Source organism: Haemaphysalis longicornis, unplaced genomic scaffold, assembly GCF_048455015.1.
Source record: "Haemaphysalis longicornis isolate Haplotype H1 unplaced genomic scaffold, Haemaphysalis longicornis Haplotype H1 scaffold_4, whole genome shotgun sequence".
In the NCBI taxonomy this organism is placed as follows: Eukaryota; Metazoa; Arthropoda; class Arachnida; order Ixodida; family Ixodidae; genus Haemaphysalis; species Haemaphysalis longicornis.
Genome location: NW_027526361.1, coordinates 20,887,506 through 20,901,884, shown reverse-complemented (window position 1 = coordinate 20,901,884; position 14,379 = coordinate 20,887,506). Strand labels below are relative to the sequence as shown.

The following is a 14,379-nucleotide window of genomic DNA, read 5'->3' as shown; positions in this document are numbered from 1 at the left end:
GGCGTGCGGGCGCAGTGGCACAACCCGCGCCATGTACGTAGTGCTTCGGCCATGTCCGTGGCCGTTTCTAGTGTTGCCAAGCGAAGAAATTGACAGCTAAACTTTTCAATGATTACCACCTAAACACCACGTGCGACGTTTGCCGTGTCACCTGTCCAGGAAGGTTTGATTTAAGAAGTACCTGTATAAACGTACATCAATCATTATAGCGTGGCCACACAAACTTTATCCCAACGAAACGATAAAATGATAAATCAATGGCAAACACCAGCGACCGCTTTTTATCTTCTGAGGTGGTGATGAAGGTGCTTCCTGGGCAGTATCTTCAATTTGACTTATACCTCTCATCAGTGCGTTAAACATGTTTATCTGGATGGTCACTTGAGCCATAAATTGCAAATCATGACGTTCTCCAATAAAAAAAAATTAGAACAAGGTTTGCTTTAACCAAAACTCCAATTAGGATTCGTGTTTTAGTCAGGACACGTCCTTAGCAAAATTGCATCAACGACTTAACGCAAAGACGGCCCAAAGCGTAGGAGAGCTCTATAAGCGCATGTACTAAACTTATTTCTGCCTACAAATATTGTGATAAGTGCATAAATGCACAGGTTCTTTGGTTCCAGCCCAATTATCTGTCTATGGTCTGCCTGCTCACCGGTACAGCCTTCGTCACAACTTCGAATCCCGCAACTCTCTTCTTTACAACTAAGATAACCGAATGTTTTGCCTTATTAAATGAAATAGGCTTATTGGGAGCGAAATCCCACCAATGACCATTCTCACTAACTACTAGTTTAATCTTAGACAACTTCGCTTACTGATGAAAACGAAAACCCTCGAGATTTATAGGAGGGGTGTACGACTTTCTTGAGTATCAAGAAGCTTTGGCATCGAAGTTTTGGTGGAGGCTCCAGCCGACGAGAGGGGAGAGAAGAAGAGTGCCGGCTCTCGTTAGTAGCCCGTGGTGGCGCCGCGCGCGTCGAAGGGCGAGATCGGCCCGATCTGCACGACGGCCGGCTCGGCGGTTCCGGACTGCTGGCGCGCGGCCATGGCGAGCTGCTGCCGCTGCGCCTGCTGGCACTGGGCGAGGGACGGGATGGAGTTCTTCTTGGGGCGGCCTTTGGGCTTCGTGGGCGGCACAGCGCATCCGCCCTGCATCACCTGCGTAACAAGGAGGAGACAAGACCGGTCGTGTATGCAGCGGGCACGTGCTGCCAACAAAAGCTTCGTCTAGCGCACACGAGAACAAAGCCTTAAGCTGGGTGGGCAGTGACAGCGCGATGATCGCCGCAGGTGCACTGCAGTATTGCTTAAGTCACCGAGTTATTTTTCTACACAACGTCAGCGCTGCAACACCCAGAGCAATTATTAAAATATCATGCATCTCCACGAAGTGAATCATGACGAGTGGGCGAAAGACTGGGATCGTTCTTACCGTAAATCACCCGTGAGAATGCTTACTGCTGCTAAAACGATTTCCAATCCAATACAGTCCAATACAATTCAATTTAATACAATACAATCCAATCCAATGATCCTCGCGCATGCGCAGCACGGCTCTCCAGGAGCGCACTCTCTCTCTCTCTCTCTCTCTCTCTCTCTCTCTCTCTCTCTCTCTCTCTCTAACCTTTTGTGAACCTTTTATTTTGTTCTTGTTAACCTTTTGTGTACCTTTTCTTCACAGTTGTTTCGATTTACACGGTGCTGTGCCGTGAGCACGGACGCGGACGCCGGACAAGCCTTGGCCTTAAGGTGCTTCGCCCCTAAAATCGCAAGTCTAACTACTCAAACAACGTGCAAGCCACGAATCATATACCGTAGCCAACCGACTTTTCGGACGTGGAATGGAACGAAAAATAGTCCGAATAAAAGAGGAGTCCGAAAAAATCCGCGAATCGCAAAAACGAGCGGTCTTTCATTTGAATAGGACTGAAGAAGTCGCGAATGGTCCCTTGCCTTGCAACCCTCCACGTATGACCCGTTCCCGTCTTTTGAAATTGCTTCCGCCGCAGTCTACAGGCAAAATTATGGCCTCTAAGATCAAAGCTTGTTACCACGGTGGGAGTCAAGCCAATTCCTATCCAATCCGAAGCTAGCCAGGTGGCTTAGGATTCAAAATGGTGGCGTCCTGGACTCGCACCGTGGCTAGTACACTCTACCGTGTCTCAGTCGCGAAAAATTTTATCCGAAAGATCGAACTTTTGGCTGTATTTTGTCCGAAGTATCCATTGTTCATATGCGTTACTCTTATGCGACAACTGGCCGCTCCCTGGGAGAGTCCGGAATATCCAGAAAATCCGAATTTTTTTAGTTCGAAAAACGGTCGGCTACTGTAACGCAGTGCTCCGACTCAGCTAAGACGGAGTGCGCTCTATTAGCAGGCATCAAGTTCCGCGTCAAACGAAAGCTTTACTAGCTCGCCTGCAACCGAACTATGGCAGCCTAGGGTAGAAACCGTGGCCTCCGCCACACGCCTTAGCCGCCAGGGCAGGAAAGAGCAACACTAGTTGTTGTCGGGAAACCCGATGAAAGAAAAGCCGCCTCAGCACTGCTTCCTGCGGTGCTATGAACAGTGCTGAGCGTCGGTGCTGCTAAGCGCTATCGCACGTGCGTGCATATACATTACGAGTGCGTGTGCGCGGATGGCTGGGATTCCCACGGATATCTCTTCGCGTTCCTGTAGCGGAATCACGCGATACTGGCCTTGCTCCAGCGCGTTCTTTTTTTCCGCTTTGCTTAACAGGCGTATTCAAACGTAAGTGTGGTAAGTTGTATATAAATCTTCTTGTATATATTCTTCAGTGGGCGCTACCTGAAGCAGCAACGAAAGAAAATTTTTGTCGAATAAAAATTCTTTTAAGCAGTTCGAAACCAGTCATAACGTGACTTTCGCAGGCCTGCTGGACTTATAATGCCCATTATGGCACTATGAATTTCTTTTTCATCAGGCAACTTTACTGAAAGCATCTAGGAAACAATGACTGATGAATGAATAAATTTATTATAGAAAGGATGGCACTCTGGCCTGTTGGGGGAAATAGGGGAAGGGGTTCAGGGTCGATAAAGCTTAAGTTCTATTGACGAAGCGGGCCTCCTTCACGAAGGCCCACAGTCCAAGTAGCACGTCGTTGGCGTTATTCATTGGATAGAGCCAATACTCCATAAATGTGACGCCAGGGGGATTGTGCCTTGCTCGGATTCCTTCCAGGACCCTACATGACCACAGCAAGTGGCTGATTGTCGGTCTATGTGGGTGGCACAGGGAGCACAGAAGCCGGTCTGGTGGAACTTGTGCGTTCTTGTGTTGGCGGTAGTGTTCCCAGCGAGCTAGGATGTCTTCCGTAAGGGCGTAACCCGTGCGGGCCTTTGTTAGAACAACTTGTGCAGCTCGTGGGATGTTGCGGGGTATCGGTTGCTGTAGCTCGGGAATCGTTGCTTTGAGTTCTTTCTTCCTTTCTTGTCGAAGTGTCTTCCTGCGTTCCTCAGGGGAAGGCTTATGTGAAAGAGCAGGCGCTGTAGACTCCGAGGGGTAGTTGAGAATTGTCTCCCTCGTGAGTCTATGTGCCTCCTCATTCCCGGGGTTACCTGTGTGGCCAGGTATCCACTGCACTCGTATATCGATGTTATGGACACGTTGGAAGGTTCCGCAGAGTTCTTTTATACAATGAGGCGTAGTGTGTCGTCGTGGTGGAGTGCGTAACGCTTTGATGGCTTCGAGGCTATCCGTGAAGATTATAACTCGAGTTGTATTTTCAGCTATAACGTCTGGGATCGTGTGGGCACCTAGGAGGATGGCTTGCAGTTCGAGTTCAGTAGTGGAAATGAGATCATTAATTGAGAAACACTGCGTGCTCGTTCGGCTTATGTCGGTTGCAGCAAGTGCTATGAGGAGGCGAGTTTCGTCCATGGACCCATCTGTGTAACTAGTAGCGCCTATTGATTGTACATTACACGTGAAAGTCGCTTGTGTCTTTCGTTGATGGGTGTGGCTAGTCTTGTGGGTCTTTGTTGGTAACGGCTTCGAGTGGGTAACCAGTACATCTCCCCATGGAGGTATGGCTGGTTCGAACGCTGTAGCTTTGAAGGAGCGGTCGTTGAGTTCCAACAGACGTTGACCTTGGGCTGTGAGTAGGTGCCTGTCGTGATCCGTTTGTGTCCGGTGAGTTACAATTTTATGGAGCGGAGGACGGTGGCTGTACCGGTATAGCTCTCTATTTTAGTATGATGGGGTAGCCCGGTGATTACCCTCAGGGCCTGCAGGTACAAACTTTCCAATTTGCTCATCTGCACTTAAGTAAGGCGGTAGTGAATGGCTCCGTAACATGCCTTCGATACCAGAACTGTCTGCACTAGTGTACGTGCAACGTCGTTTGTGGCGCCCACAAACTTGTTAGAGATGCGCTTGATCAGTAGTAGTTTCTTCCACGTTGGTGTCAATTGGTCAAGCCATGTTGTGCCTCCACCTTGCGTATGTATAGGTATGCCAAGGATTCGGATCCAACCGTCAGAGGGATGTGTTAAGGTGCCACCCTGCAGTGTGAGGGCCACCTTTTCTTTTTCGATTGAGTAGCCCCCTACCATCAGAAAGTGTGTTTTTTCAGGTGAGACTTGCATGCCAGTGGGGCCAGTTGTCTGTTCAACTATTAGAAGTGCATTCTGGAGTTCCTCACATGCCCGTTCAGTATTTTCGTAATCGCCTGATTCTGTCCACAGTGTTACATCGTCCGCGTATATTGTAAAAGTGGAATCCTTCTCAAGCGCTGTGGCAATTCGTCTCATGGCCACGTTGAATAGCTAGGATCGGGGAAATTACCGATCCTTGTGGTACGCCGACATTATTGCTGCACACTCCTGAGGTTGAGTTCCCATTATTTACCTCGTATGTACGGCCACATAGGAAGCTTTTGATTAAGTTGACCATTCATTTCTCAGGGTAGGCATCTTCAAGAGCACTCAGAATGGCTTCATGAGTGACGGTATCGAATGCCTTCTTCAAATTACCGCGACCAAATTGTGCGGTATATTCATTTTATGTTTGCCCAAATCCTTCGAAGTAGAAAAAGGCTGTCAGAGGTGCCCATGTTTGGGCGGAACCCGGTTTGTGCAGGGTGAAAGAAGCTGGTGGACTATTCCAGATGGTGGTTCAGACGATTGACACACATTCTTTCAATGAGTTTGCATATGGTAGGGGTTAAAGAAACTGGGCTCAAGTTAGTGTACTCGGATCTTTGCCTGCTTTAGGAATCGGCGTGATGACGGCATGCTTAAGGTGTGGTGGCAAGTGGCCAGTGACCCATATGTGGTTTATCGATTTAAGGAGGGCTTGTTTACTGTCCTCGGAGAGGTTTCGAAGAGTTGTCCATGTAATACCGTCTTTCCCAGGTGAACTTCTGACCCGGACTTGATCCAAAGCCCGGACTAATTCGGCCATCATGAACGGACTCTCTAGATGGTTAGTTTCATCCACATCAAGGTCCAGAGCATAGACAGAGTCAGGAGGGGGTGAAGCGGGTTGTGGGAAGAAGGCTTGTGCGGCCTCGTGCGTGATTTCCATGATCGATTTGTTTTGCTTGAGTGCAATTGTGCGAACGAGATTGGGAGTCTTTGTCTTTCCCTGCAAAGCCTTGGAGGTATTCCACAAGGTATGTGGTGTCCATTTCTTACTTGTGTCCCGTGTTTTTTACGCTGTGAAAGATGAACGTAGTCCCGTCTTGTTGCTGAACGATGCACGTTTGCCAGCGGTTTCTTGCGACCATTTTAGCATGCCGTCTTATCTGTGCAGTTTTATGGCGCACTTTCAAGAGATCTCTATATCTGCAGCCATTGGCAAGATATTGCACATGAAGTTGTTCTCGTGTCTCCTATAAGTTTAACATGTGTTTGTCTGGGGTGGGAAGTTCTTCGGGAAGGTCTATTTCTTGAGTTGCAAGAATCATCGCTTGCTGCATAGCCTCCACGAGTGCACTGATCTCACTAGAGGTGGGAGAGGGGTCGGCTAGATGCTGTCGAAAAAGATTCCAATCCGTGCATCGGACTTTGCGTTCACGCTTTTTCGGCCCGTGTTTTAGCGAGACCCATGTAGGATAATGGTCACTGCCCCATGGGTAATTTTCACAGGACCACGAAGAACAGAGATTATGTGATGTTCATTAGAATGAGAGACAGCTGGGTGAGTTGGAAGGGGTTCATTTTCAAAAGTTTAACTGCGCGAAAGACAAATACAAGAAAGGACACAGATAGAACTGCGCTCGTCTGTGTCCTTTCTTGCATTTGTCTTTCGCGCAGTTAAACTTTTGGATATGTGATGTTCACGTGAGATCCGGTGTGGTACCCTTTTGACAAGAGTGCAGTGCCGTCCTAGTGGGAATGTCAACATCGTTAACCAAGGTAAGGTTGGCTGCTTGGGCTTCATGCTCCAGCTGAGCTTCCTTGGGGGTGTTTCGAGGGTATCCCCAGATAACGTCAGGAGCGTTAAAGTCCCCTCCAATGAGGATGGCGTCACCGGGAAAAAGGGAGCGTAGATGCGTCATCCAAGCGAAATCACCCCTGTTGGAGCGTCCCGTTTTGGGACGTAAGTATAGGGACACTAAAATTATCTTTTGTGGCGAGTTCAAGTCAATGCGTACTGCTACGACTTCCTGGAAGGCCATGCAGTATGCTGAAGTATCCAGCTGACAGTGCCGAATATTTCTGCTGAAAAAAATTGCCGCTTGTGCTGTGGGTTCAAGTTTTCCATCACGAAGAATGCTTGGCTGGAAGTAAGCGCGGTATCCATCTATACTGGGGGTTGTACCCCTGGTTTCTTGAAGTAGAAGTACCAGGGGTGGTGAATGCATGGTCCGTAACCTTTCGCTCAATTCAGCGCCATTAGCTCGGAGGCTACGGCAGTTCCATTGCAGGACTCTATTGGCTGCGGTCATCCTGGCGGCTTCGAGGTGAACAAGAAAGGCTAGCGTATGAACGTCGCCGTTACCGGCGTTCCAGGGTCGATTTAAGATGTCCGACTTCCGAAGTCAGCGTGCCCAGCTGCGTCATAATCATTTCAAATTTGTTTCCCAAACTGTCAAGTGCTTCTGTTGCCAGTGCGTGCTGCTGGGCAAGATCTTTAAGCACTTGACCATGTTTCTGGATGGTGGTTGACACGCTTTGTACAGTCGCTGGCACCTCAGAATTCAATCGTTCATTCCCTATTGCTTCACCGTGTCTGTTTTTTATATTTGTTTCAGGGGCTGCAGGCTGTGATGACAATGACGTGTCATGGCTATGCCATGATTTCGAACCTGTTGTCTTGGAAGCAGGTCGGTTTGGGGTAGAACGTCGTGGTTTTGACGAAGGTCGTTGTTCGTTTGCACGCACCAGCTGAAGGGGGTCGTCCTGTAGGCTCCGTTGTCCCGGGTTTGGTGAGGTGTTTGTATAGATACTTGCTGGGACAGGAGCCGTGTGAGACGCCGAAACGCTTCCTTTATCGTTTTTCGTAGAGCAGCGATTTCCCCTTCTATGTTGGCATGGATGCCCATGGAAGCCTTGAAGGCGTAGCTATCTGTGTCGCTCGCGAAGCTGACTGCTTTGGGCATTGTAGACACCATCGTTTCGGAGAGTACGGGGTAGCTGTCAAGATCTTGGGAGCCCTGCGGTGCCATTTTGGAATTGGCGGTTCTTCTACGAGAGCGGTTTCGACAGCGGCGTTCGAGAGAGAGAGAGAGAGAAAATGACCTTTATTAATAAATCCTGCGAGGGGGGCGGGATTCACCACGCAGGGCTTCACCGCCCCCGCCTACCCTGGGCCTCAAGGGGTACCCAGGCCTTGGCTTCGGCTACTAGGGAGCGCTCCCCCAGCAGGAGGGTCTCCCGTTCGCTTCTGCCGGCCCAGGGCTTCCTCGAGCCGCTGGATCGCGTATAGTTGGTCGCCCTCATCCGTCGAGCGGATGCACTTCTCGATGTCCGGTGGTAGCGGGCCGGGGCCCCGCACACCCCGCACAGGTTCGTCACAGTTCCAAAGTATGTGGGCCAGGGTGGCCAGTTCCACCCCGCACACACAGCACACACCGTCGCCGGGAATGTCCGAGCACATGTGCCGGGCCAGTGCCGGCGTCAACACTGTCCCGACTTGTAGCTGTCTGAAGAGCACGCCCTCGTGCCTCCCCAGCCCCCGATGAGGGCCGGGAAGCTCGCGGCGTCCCTCCTTGTACCACGCCAGTATCTCACTGTAGCCGGCTAGGGGCTCCATGTTGTCTTCCGTCCGCAGGGCTTGGGCACGGGGGGGCGTCGCGCGGTGCACGATTTCTCGCGCGACGGCGTCCGCGCCCTCGTTGCGGTTGGGCGTACCGCCGGGGAGGGCTCCGACGTGGGCCGGGAACCACCTCAGCGTTGTTACGGTCTCCTTTCCTCTCGGGAGGATTCTCGCAGCCGGTCTTCCGACGCGACCGCGGCTGTAGCCTGCCACGGCGGCTCGGGAGTCGCTGAGTATTGTAGTCATCTCTGGGCAGTTTCTTAGCGCCAGCGCTATGGCTGCCTCTTCTGCCTGTTCGCTCGTGGCCGCCCGGACGCTGCCGGCTGCCACCATCTCCCCGTCGGACGCCCTGACCGCCACGATTGCGTAGCGTCCCGGCTTACCGCCGTACGCCGCCGCGTCGACGTAGGCCGCCCGCTGGTCTTCCTTGTGCGCCTCCGCCAGGGCTCTCGCCCTCGCGAGTCTTCTCTCTTCGTTTCGTTCCGGATGCACGTTCCGCGGGAGCGGCGGCACCCTCAGTGATCTTGCTAGCTCTGCGGGCAGGTCCTCGCGATCTTCCCCGGTCGTCGTTGGACTCGCCCCGACGCTCTGCAGTATCATTCTTCCCGTCGCGGTCGTTCCGAGGCGGGCAATCTGCGCCGCCCGTTGGGCCTCCCCGATTTCCTCCAGGGAGTTATGTATGCCCAACTTTGCCAGGGCCGCGTTACTGGTACATTGCAGCAGTCCCAGCGCCGCCTTGTAGGAGCTCCTGATCGCCGCATTGATCTTGTCTCTTTCGTGTCTCCGCCACGCGTGGAAGGCTCCTACGTACGCGACGTGGCTCAGCACAAACGACTGCAGGAGGCGTAGGAGGTTTGCCTCCCGCATGCCGCTGTGCTTCGTGGATACCTGTTTGACGAGACGGGTGGCCACCCCAATCTTCGTCAGGAGTCGTTCCAGGGCCGTGTGATTGTCGCCCCCAGAGTCTAGGTGCATACCCAAGACTCTGAGGCCCTTAACGTGCGGGACTTCTGTACCGTCTGTTGTTCGAAGCACGATTTTCTCGGCCTCCCCTCCGACGGATTTTCTCCAGTATCCGGTCGGTGGCAGGATCAGGAGCTCGGACTTTTGTGGCGAGCAGCGCAGTCCCGTGCCCCGGAGGCAGTCTTCGACCGTGGCGATTGCCTCTTGTAACGAGTCCTCCATGTGCCCGACGGTTCCCCCCGTCGTCCATATCGTGATGTCGTCCGCATATATCGTGTGACGGATCTGCTGCATTTGCGACAGTCTCTCCGCCGAGTCGGTCTTCATTTTCTTTCAAGCGCTTGTCTTTTTCCGGGCAAGTGGCTTCTGTCGCCAGGTGACCGTTCCCCTTACACGTGACGCAGTGCTTATCTTTTCTGTCACATTCTTTTTCGGTGTGACCGGTGCCACACGACTGCATATTTCGTCATTGGGGCAGTACTTTTGCATATGGCCTTCTACATGGCAACGGTAGCAGATCAGTATGCGTGCAATGTATGGAGTAACCTTGTATAATTCGCTGTAGTATTTGATTCGCTTCGGCAGTACAGGTGAATCAAATGTGAGGAGCGCCCTTCCGCTTTCGCCCATCCGCCCTGCCTCGAGCACATGAGCAGTTTGACATCGCAGCACACTACGAAGTTCCTCGTTGGTATCATTAGGGGGATCCATTGTGACGGCGCCCATTGAAACATTATGGCCATAAAGACGAAGAATTTTCAACTTCAAATGGTTTACCGTCCGTAACTTGAAGGGTGGTTACCTTGCACAAGTTGTCGGCGTGAAGTTCGTCGTACGTGGTCACTGTAACAGTGTTGGACTGGGCGTTGGTTTTACATGTTGCGTAGTCCGCTACCTTGGCGTCCGGTGCCGTGGTTTGAATTATCTTATGAAGCGTGACCTTTGCGATGGCAGTTACGGAGCGGTGATCTTTCGGGTGGATGATTACCGTTGCCCGTTGAAGCTTTGTGCGTTCCGCATCTACCTTGCGGTAGGTCTGCCGGGATCGCCGACGGCGGCGGGAGTGTGCGTCCTGCCAAGATCCGTCACCCGCTGAACCTTCATCGCGTTGCTCATTCACTTCTTCGTCGGTGGTCGTCTTCTTTTCGTAGACCGCGTCGGTAATCTTTCGTTTCTTTTGCCGTCCTACCAGAAACCGCTCTAAAATGGACACATCCCGTAGCATGACACACATCTGTCTGTGTTTCTGGGTGTTTTGTATTCTTTAACTAGCGTATGTTAATGTCGTAATGCACTCATACCAACCAGCACTTTCCATCGCTTCTTATTTGAAAGCAACCACAGGTTAAGAGAGTGGTTTGGAATTCGAAATAAAGAAGAAAATGCACCACCAATATACTCGTATTGAGAATGGTATCTGTAATATACGGTAAGATATTAAGGTGGACATTTTTGTTCGCTATACGACAACGGCATCACATCGAAAACAAAGGCTCAGCTGATTTAGCGCATATCATGTCAGCGTTCACGCTTTTAAAAACTTAAAGTACTTTTCCCATAGAACCTGACTGCTCTTACGCACGTCAAGTTAAGTTTACAGACCGCTTTCTTTAGCTGTCCTCTGACCAGCCACGAACGCGCTGCGGCTTCGCGGCAGTGATCACCATCCTCGGAATCAATCGTGGTCTTTAAGAATTTGCAGTGTTTGGGTTGGACATCTCACAACTCACGTTTTTGTGACGTCCAAAGCAACCAAGCTGTAACACTGTGACATCAGGCCATACGGAGGCAAGGGTCTCTCTAAACTTGTATACGCTTTGCCGCTCATTCTTGCAATTAGCCTGGGCAAGCATAGTTTCTACGCTGTGGTTTCAAGACATATCGCATGTGAAATCTCGTTGCCCTGTGAACTCATACCGTAAAGCTTCTCAAGGACGAACCCAAAAGGCGTATTTTTTGGCTTCTCTGCACGCGCGTCTACGTGATTGTGCGTGCATGAGTGCGCACGTGTTTGGGTTAAATCCGGTACTCCACTTTGTTTTGTCATAAAATACGACGAGCGTCTTGCTCCAAACAAAAAGTTTTTCCGTACGTAAGAACTATAGCACATTTGATAACCGCTATATATATTGCTATACCTTTTTTTGCGAGTATCACCGGCGGCACCTTGTACCGATGGCGCCAACAGCAATAGAAATGGGCTAGGCTGCTTTAACACGAGAACTGAGTGTGAATTGGCCACCTGAGCAAAGTCGGCAGGGATGGCATTTTATTAAAATACAAAGCAAAACTAAATCTTGTGTGCTGAGACCATATTTGTACTTAAATAATGCCCCATGGCTCAAATCATTCAAAGCCCCCAATCGAAACTATGTTGTTTTCTGATTGATTGATTGATTGATTGATTGATTGATTGATTGATTGATTGATTGATTGATTGATTGATTGATTGATTGATTAATTGATTGATTGATTGATTGTAGGGTTTAACGCGCCGACGCAACGCAGGCGACGAGGCGCGCCGTAGTGGAGGGCTCCGGATTAATTTTGACCACCTGGGGATCTTTAACGTGCGCCGAAATGTCGTACACATGGGCGTTTTTGCTTTTCGCCTCCATCAGAAAAGCGGCCGCCGCGGCCGGGAATCGAACCCGCGACCTCGTTCTGAGCAGCGCGACTGAGCCACCGCGGTGGGTACTATGTTCTTTTCTGTCGTGGATGAGACTACAAAATGCTTCGGCACGTTAATCCCATACCTTGAGAACTGCAAAATAAAATTTTAGTCTGAAAAACAACTCCCTTAATTGTGAGGCAGTTAATTAGGTAGCGCAAACCGTCATTAAATTCCTTCCAAGTGAAAAAATAAAAGGGACAGATGATTGTTACGAGGCCATAAGCTCAACCCCGTGCAAACGGTGGGAGGAGTGCATTAGGTAGCTCACAAGTGCCTATTACAAAGATTTGTTTCTGACGGAGAACTAACGCTGACGGCCAAATCTCTCGCTATTCGACGGCTTGCGTCAGACATTAACCCTTCTTGGCATGTTCAACAAATTCAAGTGTTTCGACGCCGCAAAGCGTCTATTGGCTAATTCAAGCTGCCTTACAGAAACAGTCAAAAACTCACCCCGCCACATTAGAGCCCTCACGCATACGCGTTTCGCGCTCATGCACTACGTCTGGCAATAGAGTCGGTGCTTATCATGAGCCCAACGGAAATCATCAAAGAAGTAAACTTAGGAACATGCCTACTAGAGCCCCCTAGGGCGCCGTCTGTCTTGCGTGGAATAGTTCTTCCAGTGATCGCAAGTCTGAATCGCGGCACTGGTCGAGCTTTTCTCCGAGCTGTAATGACGACGCCAGTGCCGGTGCTTGTCGATCTTCGGCTGTTGCGCACTCGCATTGAGGCACCATCACCGGAGGGTATACAGTTAGGCTGTTTCGGTCTATTGTTGTCGGCGTCGATTCGTAGGTCTGCGCTGGCTATACATAGCCGGAGGCGGTGCGCACTCCTGACCTCCACGTAGCCCCAGAAAAAACCCGACATTTGTCGAGGTCCTCTCGTACGAAATCACGTGCGCTTGGCTAACAGGACGGCCGTGCCACGCGCGCCGACCATGGCTTGCGACAAGTCCCTCATTTGTAAACAAACCTTGGGGAAACGCGGAAACTCTCGTCTCACCCGTGTTGTCGTGTGCACGATCGCATCGGCCCCGTGAAGGCCTGGTAGCGCGATTACATTGCGCAATAGGACCACATCAGCATCGCAAACGTGTGGGCTATTTAAATTTTGGCGGGTGCGCTTTTGTTTACTTGCTGACCACTGACAGCGTATCGCGTTTCTATATTCCCTGCAGTAACCACTCGCTTTTCGTCTCTACCTCTCGTTCCAGTACATATTTGGTTTATTATTGTTTGATTCGATCACATGCGCAAGACATCCTGGAATGCAGACGCCTCTCTGAAGCTTTTCTCGATTTAATTAAAGTTTATTCTCTCTCTCTCTCTCTCTCTCTCTCTCTCTCTCTCTCTCTCTCTCTCTCTCTCTCTCTCTCTCTCTCTCTCTCTCTCTCTCTCTCTCTCTCTCGTTCTTTGGATTATTATTTCTGATTTTGATGCATTCTTTATGCACGCCCCGCGACGTGCGTAACGCACGACCTTAAGGTAGAGAAACAGAGATACATTGCCAGCCCCGTCCGTAAGTTGCGCACGTGGAGAGATGATCGTCGGCGACGAGCTGTAATGATCGTGCCACGACGGTCTGCTGAGTGTGCTTCGCAGTGCAGGCACAATGCTGCCTATGCGAGGCAATGCGAGACACATTTGGTAAAACCCGCACAAGGATATTCCAGAGATGCGCGCAAGCTTTCGTCCCGCCTGGGGAGCCATTTTGAGATGATTATAAAAAATGGCTGTCACTAATATTTGATCCTGCTGTTAATTCAATAGCCATGATTACACGGGCAAAAGAAGATAAAAAAAGCTCCGACAAATGGCGGAGGAGAGCAGCACGAGAAGTAGCCGTCACAGTGAGTTGCTTTACGTTGAACAGCGCGCAAACAGGACTGAGAAAGACAACACGATGCTGTACTGACTCCCAACTGCAAGTTTGTTGCGGAAAAGGGGCTTAAATGCACACATGGGCTAGCTAACATATGAATGCTGAGTGAAAAAAAATGCAGAAAAAAAAAAGAAATCATGGCAGAAGGACCTGCGTTTTGGATTAGGTACTTAATCTAACTTTTCAAGTTCAAGTTCAAGTTTATTGCTGTAGTTTACACTTGGGTTGTAGTACAGAGGAAGGTACCAGGCCGAAGCCTTAAGCGGGACCTTCATTGAAATACACAAAATAGAGATTACGAGGGACACAGTAAAAGAAAAAAAACATGTACATAACTATATCACTAGACACAGCTATGTAGATAATCATAAACTACACAAAATCATAGATATAACTGTCACAATATGCGACAAATTAAAGACAACCGAAATGTAAACAAGATAGAAGCACCAAAAAACTAAGCAAGCATATTACAAACAAAAAGGAAAGATTAGACTTCAAGCAGGTAGTTTCTACGTAAAGTTTTAAAGTTGTAGAATGATTTTGTTTTTATATTGGTAGGCAAGGAATTCCAAAATGATATAGCACAAAATTGTATTGTGTGTTTACCGTAATTGGTTTG

The 14,379-nt window shown here is 50.0% G+C and overlaps 1 protein-coding gene across 1 annotated transcript in view; it reads right to left on the bottom strand.

Moving 5' to 3' along the window:
* Positions 1–215: 215 nt before the first annotated feature.
* The window catches only part of LOC144179686 (homeobox protein BarH-like 1), a 30,867-nt gene continuing 16,703 nt past the window's right edge, over positions 216–14,379 (bottom strand). Inside the window, exon 3 of the mRNA XM_077708134.1 lies at positions 216–1,164. Coding sequence (XP_077564260.1) covers positions 955–1,164 — 210 coding nt within the window. The 3' untranslated portion in view covers positions 216–954. The remainder of the gene's footprint in view (positions 1,165–14,379) is intronic.